The 22582-nt window shown below is 37.3% G+C and overlaps 1 protein-coding gene across 1 annotated transcript in view; it reads left to right on the top strand.

Moving 5' to 3' along the window:
* Positions 1 to 21852, top strand: part of ARL15 (ADP ribosylation factor like GTPase 15) — a 393951-nt gene extending 372099 nt beyond the window's left edge. The window contains exon 5 of the mRNA XM_063087339.1: positions 20837 to 21852. Within this exon, the coding sequence (XP_062943409.1) occupies positions 20837 to 20989 (153 nt within the window). The 3' untranslated portion in view covers positions 20990 to 21852. The remainder of the gene's footprint in view (positions 1 to 20836) is intronic.
* The last annotated feature ends 730 nt before the right edge of the window (positions 21853 to 22582 follow it).

Below are 22582 nucleotides of genomic sequence, written 5' to 3'. Positions count from 1 at the left end.
ATCTAATAAGTAATTCATGAAAACATTTTTATAGTGAATGTATTTCTGAATATTTTGCGGCTTTTTCTTGTGGTGGCATTAAATAAAGTTGAGACCCTGGTATTAAAATACCATGGGGTGAGGTGATTTTATAGCCTTCAGCAGAGTATACTTGAACTTCATTCAAGATAGACTTAGACATCCCATAGACCAAGATGTATGGTCTGGCCCTTTAAATGATCTTCCCTAAATATTACTCCTCCCAGAAGAGGGTCTGATAAAGAGCAGAGAATAGGAGGTTTTATTTCCTGTCCAGTGCTTGTAGTGCTGGTACAACTGATTATGGAAAATCCACATATGAACTTTGCAGCCTGGTGAGCATGTGTCTGATTTTCATTTGTGGAAGTTAAGAATCCTAAAGATCTTCTTCCCTGCCTGGAAGGTCACACACCTTCCAGCAGTGGACCAACTCTTATAAGTAAATTATTATTGACTTAAAATTTAAAATTTTAAAATCTAAATCCCCGAAATGCTCAGGTAAGATAAAAATACATGTTTCTTAACTGTGATAGTTAAAAAGCAACTGTATTTCTTCGTGTCACATGAGTAGATACTATCATGAGGAGAATTTTTATATTGTCAGCTATTGTCTTCCTCACATTCATAAAACAAATATTTATTGAGTTTCTGCTGTGAGCCAAGTTACCTTCCTGGGTGTGTCTCTGCATACAGTGTGTATTTCTATTTTCATGAATTCTCTTTCTGCTCTTTGATTTGTTCATATATGTTTTTACTTTATTAGTTTTTAATTCAGAAAATTTTACTTTATTAGTTTTCAAGTTCAATAATTCAGAGATAGATAAAGAACAAGTTAATAATCATCACCCCCATTTACTCTCCAGTGTTACCATCAGTGTTACCAGTTTGATAGGGCTTCTTCCACATCTTTCACTATGTTCAAATAACTTTCTTAACTGTTTATATAATGTGTCTAAAACTTAAATGTATGGTACCTGGTTAGCTCAGCTGGCTAGAGCACAGTATTATAACACCAAGGTCAGGGGTTCAGATCCCCATGCCAGCCAGCTGTCAAAAAAATAAATAAATAAATAAAACTTAAATGTATAGTATTGGTGATTTTTAGTGGAGCCATATTTATTTTTGCTGGCAAGTAGGAAATTTTTCCCTAATTATAATTGATTTTCTGTAGTGTGCTTGTTTGTTTATTTGTTTTGTCTTGAGGGAAGGGAGAGGAAACATTGTTATCATTCTCCAGAATAACTTAGAAGCTGAAGACGCCACCTGCGAACAGAACCTTTCCTGTTCTGAACACGACCAAACTTGACAGGATGTGATAAGCGTGTATTTTTCTGATGATGTCACCTTTCCTCTGATGTCAACTTTTATGTGTATAATACAAGTTTAGATATGCTCATTAATTTTGAGACTGGCTCCATTATCACAGTATTAGATCTAAGTACATCCTACGCACCCTTCTTAAAAGTCAATGCTTGAACATCCTTTCACTGAACTTTTGTTAAACAGGAAAGTAATTTGGTTTGCAGTATTACTCACTGTGCATTTAGCGAGTGTACAGAATCCCAGGAAGAGCATGACGCTACAGTTGCAAAAAGAAAGATTTAGGAAATCTGCATATAATCATTTTCATGCCTATGATAATACTTGAGGATGAGAAGTCTGAAACAAGATGGATAACTATCAAAAAAAAAATAGGATTCCTCTATGTGGAAAAGCTTAAGTAACAGTGGTATTTGAAACATCTCAATGATGCCCAAAACTTTCGAACAATCACCGAAATACCATGTGTAGAGAGACTTTTACATGTTCAAGTCGTTAGGCATTGCTAGTACAAAGAATAAAGGAACTCTAAGCCAACCTTTCAACCTTCTTCTCCATGCCCATTCCCTCTGATCTGCTTCCACCCAAGAAAACCACATACATGTGTGCACATACATGCACACAAAATTTTTGCTCTTAAGCCTGAAGACCAGTGATTGTAGACATGTGTTATGTGTCAGTAAATGGACATCATTGCAAGGAATATCTAAGAAAGCCAACTTTAGTATTCCCACTTTACAGGTCAGAAAATAGATGGATCGTGGGAGGTACAGGAACACGGGGAAGAGAGTTCCAAGGGGTAGTAGCCATTCAGTAATTAAGTGAGAAGTCAGTGCCCTGCTAAGAGACTGGACTTCTTGCTAGCTTAAAGGAAACAGTGTAAGGACAGCCATTCTTGCCTGGTAACTTAAAGTAATCTGAAGGAAGAGGCAGCGGCTTCATCGCATCCAGTTGGTTAATCCCTCTCTGTCAATCATTTGTGTGTGAGCTGATTAGACTATAAATTCACATTTCTGGAGCCACATGGCCAAAATAGCACTTTATATTCAGTGTGAAATTCTTAAAATGAAACCCGGCTGGCAGATGGGAAGGATGGGAGGGGAGGAGGAATATTGGGTGTGCAAGGGGTTCATGATTTTCCAGAGAGCTTAAGCTTTGTGTAGGTAGAATATATTTAAACATCTCTGATGTACCACAAGTGAATTTCTTAAACCCGAACTGTAAGAGTAATTTCTAATATTTTGTAAAAATCATTAATATAGTTATATAAGCCATTCCAAATTGAGCCTTGCCTGTAAGAATAGAGTGATTTGCTCACTTAGGGAACTGTTTTCAATTCTTCCATGAGTGCTAGTTCATAAATATGCCTTTCAGTGCTTTAAACAAGTCCTTGACTTAATAAGCTAATTTGTGAGAGAGTAAGAAGAGCAAGAGAGAAAGGGAGCAGCTAGTTCAGTTTACTTCTGTCTCCAGCTAATGTGTAGGACTTCCACCAGTTATGCTGTATATCTTTATCTCTTCTGTTTCCTTCTCCTTCCCCAGGTTGTGTAGGAAGTATCTCATGTCTTGGTGATTTATGGAGTCAGTGGTCATTTCAGAACCAGGAAAACCCCACTCCAGAGTACAATGCGCTTTGTTACTGATCCAAACCTTGCAACCCTTGGGTCCTAGCAAACACCTCTACAAGTTTATTAAACCAGGTTGCCCCACCTAACAGCGCCAAAAAGCAGGTCAGCCTGTTACCAGGTTACTACATACTTGTGTCCATGACTTCATACAAGAAGTCAGAATTCAAGCATTTCAGCAGCTGCAAGAGATTTCAACTTTCCCATATGTTTTATGGAAACTGTGTGCTGCATGAGGTGTGCAGGTTATACACATTGTATGTCTGGATGAGAAGCTGGAGTCAAATAGGCAACAATTTTTTTCTCAAATCCCAATTTACCCAGAGCCATATCTGTCCTTCTTTTTGTGTAAAAGATTAGATGTTATGAATCCCTATTTCTAGGACTCTGAAGTCCAGGTCCCCTTATGCTAAATGTAATGAAGACAAGGTATCAGGTAATTTATTTACTAAAAATAAATTTGTGGACACATAGAGGTAAATGCCGTTTATGTGCATCATTTTATATTATTCTATTATTGACATTTACCTTCCAGTTAAAAATACATAGTTGGCACAAGCTATCATTTGTCAGGAATTGGCATTATATGATTTTTACTTTCAAGTGCTATTATAGAATTGTCATTTTATCAATGGAAAAATCACTGTGATAAGGGTGGAAAGAAACAGATAATAATTTCAAGGTAGTATAGGACTATTCTGCAAAGCATTAAGATTACCCGTTCCCTAGAGAACTGAATTGTGGAAGATGGTAATCCAGGGCATTGGTTAAGAAAATCTCAGGGAAATTTTCCTGGGGTATATTTTATAATTCTGTTTCTGTTTCTGAGTCTAGAAAATGGGAATAAATTCTATTTGGAAATATTTCACAAATGCATTCAGGATAATGTAATATTTAATATTTTAAAGGACGTTATATTTAATGACGAGGTATCCAGTTGTAACCATGATATGCTTTCATAGATGTGAATATTTCTACAGGAAACTGCAGGGGTGTGGGTGGGTGTATGTAAGCATGGGTTTGAGTATTTTAATTTTATTTATTTATACTCCACTCTCCTTCATAAAAGGATTTAAGGTGATAGACACTAGTATTGATTCTGACAGTGGACATGTTTTTATATAACACTCTAAACTTCAGACTGAAGAGGGTGTTAATGACTTCCTCTCTCAGAAGACTTTAGATTCAAACATGATGAAAAGTGTGACTGGAAATTTAGAACAGTGGATGTACAGTTAGAAGCCCGCTTATCTGACCTGGTAGTTGAAGAGTTAATCAAGAATTGGTTAAAGTGAAAAAAAAATTGGCTAAAAGTGGGAAGTCGTTTAAAAATATATATATTCATGTATACCCTAAGTAATTTATTTTAACTTAATACATACAAATGGAACTAATCTTTTGACACTGGGCCAAGGCCTTGTCTCCGAGTGTGGGGCCACTAATCAGAGTTTTGCGTTATATTTCTTTCCTAAGAAAGAATTTCTTTCCTACAGCTATTACCTATGATATTCAGCTTCTGTTTCTTTAAAATAGAACCGTAAGTTAAAGACATTTGGGAAGTGACCTGTATCTCTTCCTCTCAGTCCTTTATAGTTGTCTTATCTAAATCCAATTCAACAGCAGTTTGTTTTTAGTGACTTATCTTTATTGAATTCTTTGAACACACTCCTTTTAGTTTTTCATAGAAATAGAAGTTATTTTTTCAAGTTTATATTTCATCTGTTGATGTCACAGTTAATTAAATTACTTAATGATAATAACAAATATGATTGCCATAATGAGAATTGGGAAGCAACTTAGGAGCAGAAATGAGCAGACATTTTAGACAACAGTCTACCAGTTGTGAACATCCACTGAGTAGACACCGCCATTCCGTGTGTTGTAGCCACCGGTGGTAAACATCCACTGCATAGATACCACCATTCTGGGTACCGTATCCACCGATGGTAAACAGCTGCAGCATAGAGGCCACCATTCTGGGTACCGTATCCACCGATGGTAGACAGCTGCAGCATAGAGGCCACCATTCTGGGTGCCGTATCCACCGATGGTAGACAGCTGCAGCATCGATACCACCATTCTGGGTACCGTATCCACCGATGGTAAACAGCTGCAGCATCGATACCACCGTTCTGGGTGCCATATCCACCGATGGTAAACAGCTGCAGCATCGATACCACCGTTCTGGGTGCCATATCCACCGATGGTAAACAGCTGCAGCATCGATACCACCATTCTGGGTGCCATATCCACCGATGGTAGACAGCTGCAGCATAGAGGCCACCATTCTGGGTGCCGTATCCACCGATGGTAGACAGCTGCAGCATCGATACCACCATTCTGGGTGCCATATCCACCGATGGTAAACAGCTGTAGCATCGATACCACCGTTCTGGGTGCCATATCCACCGATGGTAAACAGCTGCAGCATCGATACCACCATTCTGGGTGCCATATCCACCGATGGTAGACAGCTGCAGCATAGAGGCCACCATTCTGGGTGCCGTATCCACCGATGGTAGACAGCTGCAGCATCGATACCACCATTCTGGGTGCCATATCCACCGATGGTAAACAGCTGCAGCATCGATACCACCGTTCTGGGTGCCATATCCACCGATGGTAAACAGCTGCAGCATCGATACCACCATTCTGGGTGCCATATCCACCGATGGTAGACAGCTGCAGCATCGATACCACCGTTCTGGGTGCCATATCCACCGATGGTAAACAGCTGCAGCATAGATGCCACCGTTCTGGGTGCCGTATCCACCGATGGTAGACAGCTGCAGCATAGATACCACCATTCAGTGTGTTGTATCCAGCGGTTGTGAATATTCATTGTGTAGACAGCATCAATCATTATTTTATACCAAGATAATGAGGAATCAGTTATTCCTAGATGATTAGGTGGAGGTTAATCAAGAAAGCTGTTATTGTAACTTTATGCAGAATTGTTTTGAAATGAACTAAAGATTTGTCCTTATTTGTGACTGCTTTATATTTAACCCATTTTATACCATCAGACCCTCCTTTGAATCAGCTGTGTGACAAATGTTATCTTTTCCTTCGTGCCACTTATTTCTACCTGACTTGACTTAATTACTTGATATCTGTCAGTCTCCTCCATCACCATGTAAGCTCCGTAAGGGTTGGGACTTATTATGTTCACCTTTGTATCCCTAGAGCCTGAAGCAGTGGCTGAGTAGAATGAGGAAAAATGGCTATTTTCCTCATTAGCACACTTGTTTCAGTGCAGTCTGATATACTGGCTTGGCCCCACCAAGATCTGTTAATTATTCACTTTGAATAAGAAAGAAGAATAGAGTATGAACCCTCAGCCTGTGGTGCTCTCTGATGTAGCGCCTGGTCTACTTTTCCAGTCCAGTTCCTAAAGTTCCTCCTGATTCCAGGGAGGGAGACTGATGGTTCGTGCTTCTAAACCATGGATTGCATTGTTAACAAGCTCTTTAATTTTTGCCTTAAAAGATCAACGCAGAGCAAGGTTTCCCAGCCTTGGCATTATTGATATTTTGGGCTAGATCTTTGTTGGGGACATAGGGGAAGCTGCCCTATGCATTGTAAGATGTTTAGCAGCATCCCTGCTCTGTACCCACTAGATGCTAGTAGCGCCCACCTCCTCTGCCTCCTCCTACACCCGAATCGTGACAACCAAAATATCTGCAAACATTGTCAGATGTCCCCTAGTGGGTACAGTTGCCTCTCCCCTGCCCTGGTTGAGAACTAGTGGTTTTGACTAGAGGTGTGATGACAGTTAGGACCCAAGGCTACACTAGCAATGCTGTGGTAAATCCAATCAATAGCTTTCTGAAACTTCATTTCTAGTGTTCTCTTTATGTCTGATTGCAATCTCCAGACTTGTCTGTCACAGGCTTTATACCGAGTTCAGCTAGTCTTATGTCGGTTTTTCTGGCTAAAATTCCTCAGGACAGATTACCATTAGCTTTCTTTCCTCAGACTGCCGGCAAGCCTCTTTCCAAGCTCATATTTCTTAGTTGCCAGGATATTAGGCTCCTGGCTGTATTGCCAGCAGGGAAAGAAATTCCCTCCCCATGACTAACAACATGGCACTTTGTTTCAAGGCCATTTGTTACCTGCTCCCCTTGCTCAGATGTGTTGTTGAGGCGGCTGTCAGCTTTTTCTGCCCCCACCCCCACCCCAACTCTTCAGGCCTTCCTGTTTTTCCTTTTCCTCCCAGTGTTTCCATGGTGGCCCCTTGCTGTAGCCAGAGGACAAACTGCTGACAGCAACATCCCTTGAATATCTCTGCATCTGGACAGGGCCATTGGCACCCTCGACTGGCGCAGCGCAGTGTGTGGCTTGCCGTATTAGTCTGTCTCCTGTTTAAGGCCCAAGAATTTGAATCTGTTCCAACATCTAAATGTTGTCGTTGTTAGGACAGAGTGCTGCCATAGTACCACAAGGCCAATATTAAACATGTTTATTTGGGTTCCATATATCAATATTTTGACTTGTTACCACTGCTATTGCTTTCTCATAGCCAACAGCTGCAAGATTGAGATAGGGGGCATGTAGTCCACTACAAAAGCCAAATAAGCTTGAATAGATAAACTGTCTTTAAAAGATTTTTGTGCCTTTTACAACCTTTAACCATTGACTAAATATATTTTCTCCCTGATATTTTGTTGAGTCAGAGAATCCTTTGAGTTGGCCAACTGTTAGTGGTTTAGCAAAGTATATTAGGGGTACCAATAATGAATAAGCAGGAAGAATAGTTAGACCAGATAAAATCAAAATATGCTCTCCTAGTTGTCTGGTCAGGTAGCACTTGGTTGAAGTTTATTGGTGGCACAGAGCCTTGTATAACAAAAGCTGAATATGAGGCATGGCCAAAAACGCATTTTAAAATATACGATATTTTTTTAAGAAAATCTAAGAGATGAAATAGGGTCAGGAATTGTTGGTCATGTGTCAGCTAACATCAAGTTACCTCAGATGTTTTGTAAAGTAAGTCTTTGGGGGATGAAATTTAATATTCACTCTGAGGCAAATGTTGGATTTGAAAAATACCAGGCTCAGGGTCTTCCTTTCATGCCATTTCGTGGAATCAAAGGCTGCAGTGAGAAAACAGTGCTTTCGGTAGTACAATATCATAAATTCTCAGCATTGGAATGTCCTTGGAGCACATCTACCGATCCCAATCTAAGCTTTTAGCAAGGCACAGGAGGAATAATCTTGTTGTGTTGATCCATTTCAATTACTCAGTCAGACACAATTGTTGGTAATTGATGAGTTGTTTTCTTTTTCCAGTACCCCTTAACCTCATAAAATATGGGACTCATATTTTCAACCTGCGCTTTATAATACCAGGATATCCACCCACCTTCCCATCCACCCAGCCATTTCAATATACACAGTTAATAGGTATTAAGTTTAAAAAAAAAAAAACCTAGAAGAATCAATTTCATGGTGAATGCATCTAGTTAAGCAAGCCATTTAAACAACATTTTACTCGTGTGTAGCAGACCATTTTATAAGTTACTGATAGCTTTACAAGCCTGTGTTTCAGACAAGCTAATTAGTTGTCTCTGATATGTGTTTGGGGCTTTCACTCATTAACTCCCTTTCCTGTCTAGTACATACTTGACTAGCTCTTGTACATATAGGTAGGACTCTTTAAACAACCGCATTCTATTGTCAGGAAAAAGTTTTTTATAGATAGGTTTCTTCCTACTTACAATATTTGCTTTCCTGAAATAAAGGTAAATCATAACTGAGTATTATCCAAAACATGGAAGACACAGAATCAAGTATAATACCCTAAAAGTGTTTGGTACCAAAAGTAAATGATCTTTGGAAAGAGTGGAATGGGAATGACTACAGAAAGGAAGAAAAGAAGAGACAAGGAGGGCCGAGCCGGTGGCGCACTTGGTAGAGTGCTGCGCTGGGAGTGCGGCGACGCTCCCGCCGTGGGTTCGGATCCTATATAGGAATGACCGGTGCACTCACTGGCTGAGTGCCGGTCACGACAAAAAAAAAAGAAGAGACAAGGAGAAGAGGAGAGGAAAATGATGTGCTGTTATACCCTGGCTGCCTCTGTAATTAATGACTGTGTTATAGATGTTATTGAAAAGTCTGATGCCTGCACCTGCATGCAAAGACAAGTGTACTGATGCTTCTCTTTTTGCATATGTCAGTGCTTTCCATTCTCTGAGATAAGAATTAGATGCTTTGTTTGGACACAGATTAAAGGAATAGCTCAAAACATAAGTGTCCTATGGGTCTTGAGATTTCTAAAGTGGTTCTGTTTTTCATGATAGGTTGTTTACTTTTCTGTTTGCAAAACAATTCATTGCAGCTGCCTGTAGGCATATGTGTAATAGAGTTTAAACCAATTAGACCTACAGCTTTGAAACTGTTCATGAAATTCCACCTCCTGCCTGAAACATTGACCTGATTAATTGGAAAGAGTAGTAACTTCTCTCCAATATTCAACTTTCTCTTTTACTAACATTTTAATATGGAATGAAATAATAGTATTTTTTTGTTGCTTTTTTCATTATGGTTCAGCTCTTTAAGTATACTTTCTTAAAAATAAATGAGTATCCTCTCTGTGTCCAGCATTATACTGGGTACGTTACAGAATACAGAATAATTTTTTTTCATTCTCTTTGCCCTCAGGAACTGAACACTCATACCCATGAACAAATTAGAAAATAATTATCCAAATTTGGGTTATCCTATAATTGAAAATGGAGTTCACCATAGACTTGTAGCGGTGCTTCATCCCAAGTCTTGATATTCTAACCCATTAATTTATACAAAAATTATTTGTAATGTCTGTTTTAAGAAGAACATAGTGGCTTATATAACTAAAAAGCCCATAGGTTGTGGGCCTTTGGCACAGTTTGATCCAGAGCTCTATGATTTGATCACACCAATTTTTCTGCAGTTTTCTTGGCTCTCTCTTCCTTCATGTATCAGCTTTTCCCTCAGACTTCATTTCTTATTCTTGTTCCATTATGGTAGTTAGATGGCTGCCAGCAGCTCCCAGAGCTATCTCCTTAATTATTCATATCCTGCAGAAATTACCTGGAAACTGAACCTCAGCTCTGATGACCTTATGAACCCCTGAATCTAATTGGTTGACATTATCAGGGGATATTTTAGTTATGTGAACCAATAAATCCTCTTCATCTTTCTAGGTCAGTGTGAGTTGGGCATACTATTTCTTTCAATCACAGTCCTCTTCAGGTATTCATAATTTGGTAGTACAAGTTGGTTCTGCAATTATTAACTCTAAAATGTGGTGAAATAGATGCAGGGAAAAAAGAAGTAAGGAGTCCCTGATTTGTAAGGTTATGACTCCTGTTCTCTGACTGAAAAACAGATTGTTTGAAGTTTTGCTTGTTGTAACTTGCCATATATCATTAGCTCTTGTGAATATAGACATGATGAAAATGTGAAGTATACATAATCCATTTAGATTTTATTTTTACATTTATAAGAACTGTGGCCCTGTTAATAAAAAACCATGAAAAGAATATAGAACTCTATCTACTTGAATCAATCAAGATATTGAAACAGAATTACAGTTAACCCTTGAATAACACAGGTTTGAACTGCACATGTCCATTTATACATGGATTTTTGTCAATAAATATATTGAAAATTTTTTGGTTAGGTATATCATGTTAGGTAGTCTGTCTAATAGTAGGCTCTTATTAGGTAAGTAGTGTGGCACAGCTGTGACCTGTGGGAAAGCACATGATATACCTATGTAGTTAAGTTTTTGGGGGGAGGTCAAAAACTATACTCAAATTTTCAGCTGCATGGGGGGTCAGCACAGCAACCCCCATGCTGCTCAAAGGTCACCTGTGTGTATATATATATGGGGGTGAAGACAATAGAATGCCATGAAATTTAAATATTAGTTCAACTTTAGGAAACTAGAGAAAAGAAGAGCAAATTAAACCCAAAGCAAGCAAAAGGAAGGACAGAATAAAGATTTGACTGGAAATAAAAAAGAGATTAGAAAAACAATAGAGAAAATCAATAAAACCAAAAGTTAATTCTTTGAAAGGATCAACAAAATTGACAAATCTTTATTCAACTAACAAAGTAAAAAAGAGGAAAGACTCAATAAAATGAGAAATGAAAGAGGAGACATTACTACCAACCTTATAGAAATAAAAAGAATTATAAGGGAATACTCTGAAAAATTCTATACCAACTAATTAGATAACCTAGATATCTTGGATTGAGTGTTCCCCCAAAACTTGATCCCCACTGAGACAGTGTTAAGAGGGTGAGAAATCCGATTATGGTAATTGAAAGGTGAGGCCTTGAAGAGGTGATTAGATTCTGATGACCATGCCATAATCAATGGATTAATAATGGTGGTCATGAATGTGGTTCTGAAGGCTTTAAAAGGAGAGCACGCAAGAGTCTCTCTCTCTCTGCTCTGCCATTTTCTGCCATGCAAGACCCCTGCATTGCCATAAAGCCACCACCAAAGAAAACCCTCACCAGATGCATTCCCTGCACTTTGGACTTCCCAGCCTCTGAAACTGTAAGCAATAAATTTTGTTTTCTTACGAAGTGCCCAGTTTCAGGTATTTATGTTATAAGCAACAGAAATAGACTAATACACGAGATTAAATGTACAAATTCCTAGAAGGCCACAACCAGTGAATTTTTTTTTTTTTTTTTTTTGGTGGCTGGTTGTTACAGAGATTCAAACCCTGACCTTGGTGAAACTACTGAAATTGACTCAAGAAGAAAAAGACAATCTGAATAGACTTGTAACAAGTAAAGACCCTGAATTTGTAATCAAATCACTTTCCACAAGAAAAGCCCAGGATCAGATCACCTTACTGCTGAATTATACCGAACATTTGAAGAATTAACACCAATCCTTCTCAAACTATTCCAAAAAATAGAAGAGGAGGGAACACTTTACATTCCATGAGGCCAGGATGACTATGATACCCAAAGTTGAAGACATTTAAGAGAAAACTACAGACCAATATCCCTTGTGAATATAGATGCAAAAATCCTGAACAAATACTAGCAAATGAATTCAGTAACATATAAAAAAGAATTATACATATGATGACCAAGTGGGATTTATCCCAGGAATACAAAGTTGTTTTAACATACAAAAATCAGTGTAATATGCCATATTAATAGAATATAGCACACAAAAAAATGATCATCTCAATAAATGCAGATAAACCATTTGAAAACATATGAGCCAGAAATTCCACCCCTAGATATATACCCAGGAGAAATAAAAACATATATTTACACAAAAACGTGTATGTGGATGTTCATAGCAGCATTAATCATTAATAGCCAAAAAGTAGAACCAGCCCAAATATCTATCAACCAATGAATGGATAAACAAAATGAGATATATCCATGCAATGGAATATTATTCAGCCATAAAAAGGAACAAAGTATTGATACGTACTACGTATGGATGAACCTTGAGAACATGATGCTAAGTGAAAGAAGTCAGACATGTTGTGTGACTCCTTCTATATGAAACGTCCAGAATAATCAAATCCATAGAGAAAGAAAGTAGATTAGTGGTTGCCAAGGACTGTAGGAAAGAGGAATTGGAGAGTGATGCCTAATGCTTAAGGAGTTTCTTTTTGGATGGTGAAAATGTTCTGGAGTTAGATAGTGATGTTTGTATACATTGTGAATACACTAAAAACGACTGAATTGTACACTTTAAAAGGGTGAATTTTGTACTATGCAATGATGTATTTTTATAAAAGAAAATGAAATGTCTGTAGAACCAGATAGAAAGATATTAAAATATATTAAAGAATTATAAAGTGCAACCAAATAGTGCAGGAAATTATCTAGAATCTTAGGAGGGGGGTGTTCACTTCTGTGAGTAGACAGTGAAGTAGGCAATGATAACTTGTACCCAGGGGCAAACAACCCCCTTTGAAGATCATGAAGTCCTTGTTATAGCATCCATTTTTTTAAGGGTTTAATTTGTCAATGAAAATCCAAAAATTTTGATTAAAAACCAACCCACATTCAATGAGATGAGAACTTCAAGTTGTATGGAATGATAACCCATTTCATTTGGGATGGAAAATTGTTTCCTTAAAGAAAAGTCTTTTTAACCCTGAAATGCTTAATATTAAGAGTATAAAAATGATAAGATAATCAAACCCACATTTAAAGTATATGTTGTATTATATAGGTCAACCGGGTTGATTCACTTTGATTCGAATTTAAAATGTGTAAGTGATTTCATTATTGGCCTCTTATGTGGAAAGGTATGAGAATTTAGTATTTAAAATATACCAAAACTCAAGAGTCTTTGAATTTTTAAATTTAATGGAAGAAAATTTTAAGAATTCTTAACTACTAGAGGATGTTTTCATTGTTAGAAATTATAAATGCTTAAAAAGAAAATTGAATGTATTAAGTTTATATATGGAGTTATAAAATGTTTAAGACTGGTTAAATAAACTTAGTTGGACCTGAAGAGTATTCAGAAGTACCTTGAACATGACTGTTAAAATTTAAAAGATGTATAAATAGAAATTAAAAAGTTTAAGTTGAATATAAAAGTTTCAGGGAAAACTAGGCATTAGACAGTGTAAATTTAATAAATTATATATTTCTTTTTAAAACTGCAAAGTAACAATAACTAGTATTGCTATGCACTAAAAGGCATCCTCAAGGACACCAAAAACCTCAAATTGACAGGTCACAGACTATGTGCCTTGTGGGGTGTGGCATTAGAATACTTGGTAAGAAAACTTCCCATGCTCTGGCTAGTTCTTGTGGCCTTTAGGAAGTTTCCACATGAAAAAAACCTAGGCTGAACACAAAGAGGAAATAAAATATGGCTTTGCTGAGAGATGACCTTTCTGCCTGCTAGGCTACAATTCAAATCATCTGAAATTGTAACTGGAGCCTGGCCAGGTTGGAAATGCCAAATTCTCTATCCCACTAAAATGTGAGCTAAAGCAGGGAAGAGGAGGTCTAACAAGCCGAACTCAAACTGAGGCCCAGAAAACCTGATGTTCCAGGCCTGTCTCAAGCACTCCTTCTGCCTCCCTGCTGGACAAAGCAGGATGCCACAGAATGCTTCAGGCCAGGGGTTAGCCATTTTTTTTCCTATAAAGGTTTGGGTAGTAATTATTCTGAGCTTTGTGGGACATACCATCTTTGTGGCAGTTACTCAACTTTGCCGTTGTAGCTGTGAAAAAGCAGCCTGATAATACTTAAGTGAATGAGCGTGTTGTGTTCCAATAAAACTTCATTTATAGGGAATTTATGGTGCCTGGGTGTTGGAAAGGCAATCAACAGTGGCCACTGTGGCTAAGGTCCCTTCTGATTTTAAAAGTTTCACCCTTACCATTAAGATTTCCCCTTGAAGTGACAGAAGGACTTTGGCTGGGTCTTGAAAGATAAGAGAGTATATAGGCTGATCCTTTCCACCTGTGGATGGAGGCACCTTGGGTTGGAAGCAGGAGTCAAAGCAAGGGCCTACATGCAGGAATCACTCCAAGCTGTAGAGGACGGACTAGAATAACTGGAGCAGAGGAGTATGCAGATACAGGAATACTGGGAATCTGTCCTTAGTCCCTGAAGACAGGAAGCATCCATGCTTAACTACACCTCTCACAGTGGTTGTCTGGTAAGTTTTTTGGATAGGAAGATAAAGCTAAGCCCCGTAGGCATACCAAAAAGAGAAAATAGATATAATTTGCTCTATACTTCTAGGTTAACAGATTGAGCAAACATAGGAATGCTTTTCAGATCATAGGTCCAACCACCAAAGCAAATGGGATCACTTTGTTTAGTTGTTATGGGACATGCTAAGATTAAGATCTTCAGTGCAATGGAAGGCTGAGTTTCTATATAATTATCATCACAAAATATAGCTTTCTGCACACATCAGAGGCTACTTACTGGGGAAGAAGACTTATGATAAAGGCAAGGCTCAGTCACAGATAATAACTTGCAGTTATTTGTCTGGTTTTTAATCATTCCAAGTTCAGGTGGGCTGTACTGAAATTTAGTTTCCTTAAGAAAGAGGTGTCTTATAAGAACTATACTTTTATATTATACACAGCCTTCTTGATATCAATCATCCATTATAAATATGCACTCCCAAAGTAATATTGTGATATTGGTTAACAACAAGTTGTCATTTTCTGGTCCTTATTAGTACTCAGTAGAAAGTAAATAATAATCTATTCTATGTTGTAATATCTTTGGGACTGTGGCATATTGGTTTTATTTGTATTATTTATTTCTGCCTTTAATGACATATTTAGTACCTTTCTAGGGATTTCAGAATTCTGTAGGCAGTACAAGGAAAGGGAGAACAGCTGGTACTGCTCTCTAGACTAACCTTTCTTTGAACAAGCTGCTAAGAATGCACTTCGAAGAATCTTAATGATGTCCTGCCACTTTATTTCCAGACCCTGTCCTGGAGCCATGGACTGGGCAAAGTTCTCTCTGACTTTGGTGAAGTTTACCTAGTTAAGCCTGCTCCATGAGCTTCTGTAAGAAGGCAGCAAAACTGGAGGGCCCCTTTGCAAACACACATCTAAGATGTATATGCTCAGTGATATGCTGGTGAATGTTTAACAATTGACTCTCTGGAAAGAAAAAAATCCCAGTTTGTTGCACTTCTAGATTTCTGTGGTATAAACACTGCAAACCACAGCTGATTTCATGATGTGTAATTGGACACGTTGTACCTGGAGTCGGAGAGAGAATGCACACAATCAGCTATTGCTAGTTCCACGTCAGCATGCCCCTGCATACCACCAAGAAGCATTTCAATACAAATGTTTTCCCTCAGTGGGAGATGTTAATATGATAAGTGTATTTGCTCTAGCTCTAGGATGTAGATGAGGAAAGTCCTCCTTTGTTAAGTCATAGAAAAGATTCCGTAAAATTTCACAGTCCATTCAGGCTCTCGTGGCATCCTATTAATTGGGGAGCCTAGACCACACTTTTACCAAAGAGTTTAAAACTGATATGAACCTGTCTCAAAAACCATTGTTTGCATAGTTCTTTAAAAAACCCAAGCTATGCAGTGGGTACTTGTTTATTTAAAATTACAAGAAAGCAATAACAACCCCACTGGGTTCACAAGAATTAACTGGATTGTTTTTCTCTTGTACATCCTCTTTGCCTGCTCTTTGACCTGTCAAATCCCACAATTGCAGTTCTTTTTCCTGGCTTTCTGTACCGTGTTTGAGATCCTTACCTGGTCATCTGTCTCTTTTAGTTGCTGTCCTATCACTATCAGCCTAGACTCCTTCATGAGACTTGATTCCTTTTCCAGAGATGAAGAAAGAATGTGCCTTTATTTGTATAGTTCCTTTTAACAGCACTCTTTCAAGATACTTCTCATCCAAATTGAGTTCCGTGATTTAAAAACTATTCTAAATAATCATGTCCCTTTTTATTTAAATCAATTGCTTTTCTCACTTCCAGTTGAAGTATAGTCAGTGTGCTATGAATGAATGAAAAAGCCTTTAGTAAACTGTACGTTATTAAACCATCTTTTATGGTCACTAAACAGCCCAGAGAGGAGAAAAAACGTATAATCTTATCATACAAATGATGAGGCCAGTGTTCTCATCAGGCTGTAGTTTCTGTTTTGTTTTTGTTTTACAGTGCTCTGCTCTAATCAGTGGAACCCCACACATTGGCAGGTGGAGCTCTGACACAGATGACTCATTAGTCACCAACTTTCAGGATGGAAACTCTCAAAGCTCCTTAGACTGATCTTGAACCTACCACAACCACTCCACAAGCTAAAGAAGGGTCGATTATAACCTACTAGTTTCTCACAGGGGTAACTGATGTGTTGTGTGTAGATGCAAATCTGGGGAAGTATGGGAGAAGCAAATATCCAACTTCTATCTCCAGTGGTGAATGTGTAAAAAAAAAATAAGGAACAGCCCCAGAAAGGGGTGAGAGGTACCTTCATTTTGCATGGGCTAGAGCAGCAATGCCCAGCAGGGACAGGACCACCCCAGGTGATATTTTGGATAAGAGAGGTAGTGTTGGGGCATTTTTAGTTTTAGCAAAGACTGGTTAGTGCCAATGGCATTTAGTTCACTAGAACTAGAGATGACATATACTATGATGCACAGCACAGTCCCCCCACATAATAAAGAGCTGTCACACACCCTAACGTTTTTAATGTCTTGACACACATTCATGTTGATCAAAGCTCTGTTTATAAATATCCGTGCTTAGAACCTAACTTGATTTCACATAAAAACACTAAGTAAAACCTTCCTAGACTGTTCTTTCCCCTGATTCCCAGAGTGCTTAAAGGAAAACTAGGTCAACTCCAGGCACACACTACTTACATAGTTTAATAACAAAAATAGGAAAAACAAGCACCTTATCATTATAAATAAAATGAGATTTACAGGATTTTTAAAAAGGAGAAACCTATTGAAGTTCAGAAACTATTTATGTGACTTGTAGAAATTTAGTCATACCAGGTTGTGGGCAAGAACTGAAAGTAAAACTTTTTAATCTGAAGTGAAGGCAAGTCAGGGAAATCAGTCAGCATCGTTATGACTAGGAAGAATTTTATGATTTTGCTACTCAAGGGAACATAAAGGACATCTATGCAATGTGTCGGTCTCCTGTGCTATGTAATGTCTCACAGTTTTAACAGCTGCTACAGAAATTAGCAGCAAAGAGATGGGGTCAATTTGTCTCTGTTATATTAGCATTTTATAGTAAATGCAATGTGTGAGTAATGGAATGCAGTAATGCAAATCACCCCACAGTGGCCTGAGTGAAGAAGGGTTCTGATGACATAGCTAAAATAGGCTGGCTACTTACGATGGCTTTGTTTTCCTATCTCTAGGGTGGACACATGGCTACTAACAAATGCCCACTCTCTGTGGCTATCCCGAAAATAGCTAAATGACCACAGGTTGCCAGGCAGCTGTATTCTGATGTCATTCCCCCAAGTGCTGTCTCCAAAAGCCAATTTGAAACAATCATCGTCTCCTTATTCCAAAAGTTTCCAGTTAACCATGATATTTAAGCAGCTGATAAAGTATTCAAAAGACTTAGGTTTATTTTCTCTTAAGTCTTTTAAAAAATTTTTATCTTGAAAAGAAAATAACCTTTAAAAAATTTGTATCCATCATAAAAAATAGATACTTGCATCACAAGCAGTTTAAAAAAAAAAAAAAACTTTTAAAACAATATCAGATAAGCATGTGATTTATATTGGTCGAGCTTAAACACCGTTTTTTAAAATTACATAGCCACATATACAAGGACAGAAAAGCAATGGTGGACAAGTCAAATGTGACTATACTTTTTATTATAATAATACAAGGGAAATAAAATTTGAAGTTCGGGTTAATATAAGAAAACAAAACAAAAATATTATCTTTTTAAAAAGTCAGAATTAGAGCATTCAGTCTTTATCTTCCCCTCTCTTGAACTATAGTCCCTGAGTTTAGAAACATGAAACTCTGGGTAATGAAAAGCTACGTTGCAGCAGCTAGCAGTCACTCCTGCACTTGAATACCAGTGCAATGCCAAAACTTGTTTTAAAATTGTATTATAAATGTAGAGTTGTGTGGACACCTTTGGATACCAGTGGGGTGAATATGGCAGGGCTAGATACCCACTTAGGTTACAGATCTGAAAATCTCAAGTTACCCAGCCATATTTGTCAGCTTAACACCACGGGGCTCCTTTATCTGGTGACCACCCTAGAATTGGGGCTCCTATTTCCTTCTCGTGTTTAATATTCGGCAAGAACAACTTCTGAAATGTATCTACCTTCAGACATCTTTATTATCTTCCAAATGTGCCTACATGATAAACTGTATTTCCGGTTGCCTAGAAACCAACCTAATGGGTAGCAAAGCCTCACTTTTTTTGTGTCTGGTCAGTACTACAAAATATCACATATTACTAATATGTTTTGTGATTATTTAAACTTAACATTGTTTTCAAATTAGCTGTAAATATGCTGCCAGGATCAATTCTGTGTAACTTCTAAATGAACTATTTAGAGGATGTACTGTTAGTACACATATTTTGTGTTTATTTTAATATTATTGAATTTCTTATGACCAGCCCTCTCACCAGTTATTAGCAATACTTAAGAAGCTGTTCTCTGGGATTATAAAATGTGGCAAGCATACAACTTCCTTTATGTACAGATTTTGGATATTACATGCTGGTCTTCATTTGATGGGAAACATTATTAGTCAAATACCAGATTGCATTGTAAACACTGTGGTCTCAATTTCTGCGGCTCAGTGGTGCAATCTGAAGTCTCACTTTGTGGAAGAAATCAGGAGACTAACATCATGGATTGTAAACACTTTGGAGCATCTGACTTCTTCTAGCAGTTGACTTAACCATTGTTTCATACCTGTCTCTCCTGCCAACTCCTCTGTCTACCTGACAGCAGATGGCTCCTTGTTCAGCAACTGGCATCCTCCCTTTGTGGAGCAGGATGGTCCCTGGTACTGATCGTTGCACCAGCAATTTCAGATTCTCTTGGGTGGAAATTGTTTTCAGTGCCTTAAAGAAAAGAAACTAAAACAAATGAAGTTTGTGTTTTCAATAAGGGAGAATTCTCTTAACATCATGATTTATAAAATACTTTGAGAAAAAATTTTTCTGAAGTTGTCGACCCATTTTCTGATCCGTAAATGAGATTTTCGTTACTCTTTCAGAATCGAAAATAATGAATTCTCACTGGCTTCTTTATTTTTTTTTTTAATTAGTATTTATTGTGAATTTGCAGACATCTGTAGGAGTACTTTTATATTTGTTGACCAAGAATTTCTTTGAATAAAGCCTCTCCTGATGTTGCTACTGACTATATTTTATGTTATGTAAAACCTTGCTGAGCAATAAACATGATGTTCTGTTTTTGTGTGATGTAGTGTGTGTGAGAAGCTTCGTGAACTTTGTATTTTATCAAACCCTTTGAGATAAGATCATCAATACTTCAGGAAGTCATAACAATTTGATATTTATTCACAGTCAGGAGTTGGAAATAATAGGTGTTTTGTGATTACTTGAATTTAACATTGTTTTCAATAGCTGTAAATATGCTAGCTAATTAGTCAGAATCCTAGCCCGTACAGTAAGAGTGACTTGTGACTGGTTATTAATTGAGCAGGTTTTTAAGATAGCAAATGTGTCACCCCAAATACCTGTTATGAGATTGACTTTTCCCTCCCAGAGCATCAAGGACTGGGAGGAAAAAAAGTTGGGAGACTTTATGTGTGTAAATTCATGTCAATTTGTACATGTACATACACGCTCAGTTTCTATTCTCTTTCCTAGAAAACGGCTTCCCAGGTCTCAGATACTAGCAATTTAAGAGAGAAAAAGATTACTTAAATTAGATTTTTTGTTTATGTGCTTTATGGTCAAAATAATTGAATCTTGAGTAATTGATATAGTACCTACTATAGGTTGTCACCAATTTAATAAGTCAGCAGAGTGCAATAGTGAAAGCTGACCTTGCTAGTGTTATTTTGATCAAATTGAATCTTTTTGGTGTCTGCAGTATATGTTGCCCTGTGTAGTGCACATAATTCTTTCTCAGACTTTGTCAGACCTCCCATGCCATTAAATGTATGGGAAGAATGGTAGCTTGTAGGTCATTCTTCCCTAAAGTAAACACTCCCAGGTCACAACATATAATCCACGTTGAAACAGCAGCTGTGTGTAGGATTCTAGAAAGTCCTAGGCATCACAATTCATATAAATTTTCCTTGAAATCCCCCCACTTCATCACTCAGAATTTGGGTATGAGAAAGATTCTGCTGTAATTAATAACATGTTTATCTTTATTATCTTTATTTTTTTCCCTTAAGATCAAAAAATATTTTGAACTTGAACCACTTGCCCGTGGAAAACGCTGGATTCTGCAGCCCTGCTCACTGGATGACCTGGACGCACTGAAAGACAGCTTCTCTCAGCTGATAAATTTGTTAGAAGAAAAAGACCATGAAGCTGTAAGAATGTGAAATCTGGCAAAGAAAACGGGTTCCCAAAAGGCCTTGAACCTATGATGTTAGTTTCTCGTTTTATTTTTACTTTGGCATCAAGACTCTAAAGGCTTCAGTATCTATATTTCTCTAGTTATTTCAGGCTCTCATCTCTGTTAAAGTGAAAATTCTGTAAATCAGGTGAATTATCATCAGCATTAACGTCGAGTACACACTACTGAGAGAGAATTTATTCTCTGTTTACCACTAATTATCGTCACCGCATGTCTCTTCCTTCTGTTGTTCTGAACATCTCTTCTATACTCTGTGCTAAAATGGATGGAATTCATGGCTCATGGAAATCAAATCTCTTACGAAGGACTCAAAAAGACTCACAGTACCTTGACTAATTTTCCCTGGGTTTAGGAGTAAAGTATTGTGTTATCAGGACTCCACATAATATGTATATTGTTTTCAAGACCTTTTGGGGGTTTTATTTTATTTTATCTTATTTTTGTTTTTTTAGTTTTTTATATTCTGACCTTATACTATGAGAGAAAATGAGCACCAAAAACTTTGATCACCTTATCAGAAAGGAATATCCTGCCATGTAAAATTAGCTTTGAAGAAAAAGACAAGATGCGTAGTGTTTCCTTGATTACATCTGAAGTCTCACTCTCTTCTGTCTTTTAAGAGCAAAAACATTGTTTTAGTTTTTGAGAGGAGTTAGAAGAAATTTTGTCACAATGCATGCATCATTGATTACATTTGATCAAGTCCTCAAATATTTTTTTAATGGAAAGATTAGGCTGCATAAAGTCAAGCTGCAATGTAATACAGGTATCTTTTTCTAAAAATCAAGTGTTTGAAATAGAGAAAATAATTTTTAAAATAATAGGTAAAAATTTTAAAAACAGCTGAACGAAGTGTAATTTATACTGGTTAAGGTTTAAGCTAGCATGAATTTTACAAAGATATCATCTGTATATTCATTTGTCAAGTGCTAATGTAGTTTAATGGAGCCTGTTAATGCCTCCATCTAGCAGTGAAGGTCTGTCAGTATTTCTATTATAAACCTCTATTTTCAGGAGTTTCAATATTTCCCTTAAAAGTGTGCTGGGACTGCAGCAAATAATTTTAGGGCCAGATTCAGTCTTTGGAACTAATTTTTTTCATTTAATTTAATTGATAAAATTGCTTAGAGATAAATGTATAGTTTTACTAAGGTTTAGCACGCTTGACCTTTTCTAAATCAGGAATCATCTATGGATATTGAAGTTCATAGACAAAATATTCTTTGGCACATTTTATAAACTTTTGACCGCTTAAGATACTAAGTGGCCAAATGATAGAAAACTGCTCCCTACATCTGGGTAATAAAAACATGTTTATAATTTTTAGGTAGCATAGACTGATACCTAAATACCATAGACTCACACTGTATTACAGGGTGATGTAATAAATACCTTGTAATTCTCCCGAAAATACAATTCAGACCCTTAATGTCATTCAAACAGTTTTTGTGGTTTAATCTTGCAAGTGGATTTTAATGAAATCATTATCTTTGAAACATGGAACCCTTCTTTCAGCTTTTTTTTTAATGGCATGGATCAGGAAAGATCCATAGTGATT

This window comes from Cynocephalus volans, chromosome 2, assembly GCF_027409185.1.
Source record: "Cynocephalus volans isolate mCynVol1 chromosome 2, mCynVol1.pri, whole genome shotgun sequence".
In the NCBI taxonomy this organism is placed as follows: Eukaryota; Metazoa; Chordata; class Mammalia; order Dermoptera; family Cynocephalidae; genus Cynocephalus; species Cynocephalus volans.
Note: the sequence above shows the minus strand (reverse complement) of the source record. Positions and strands in the feature narration are given on the sequence as shown.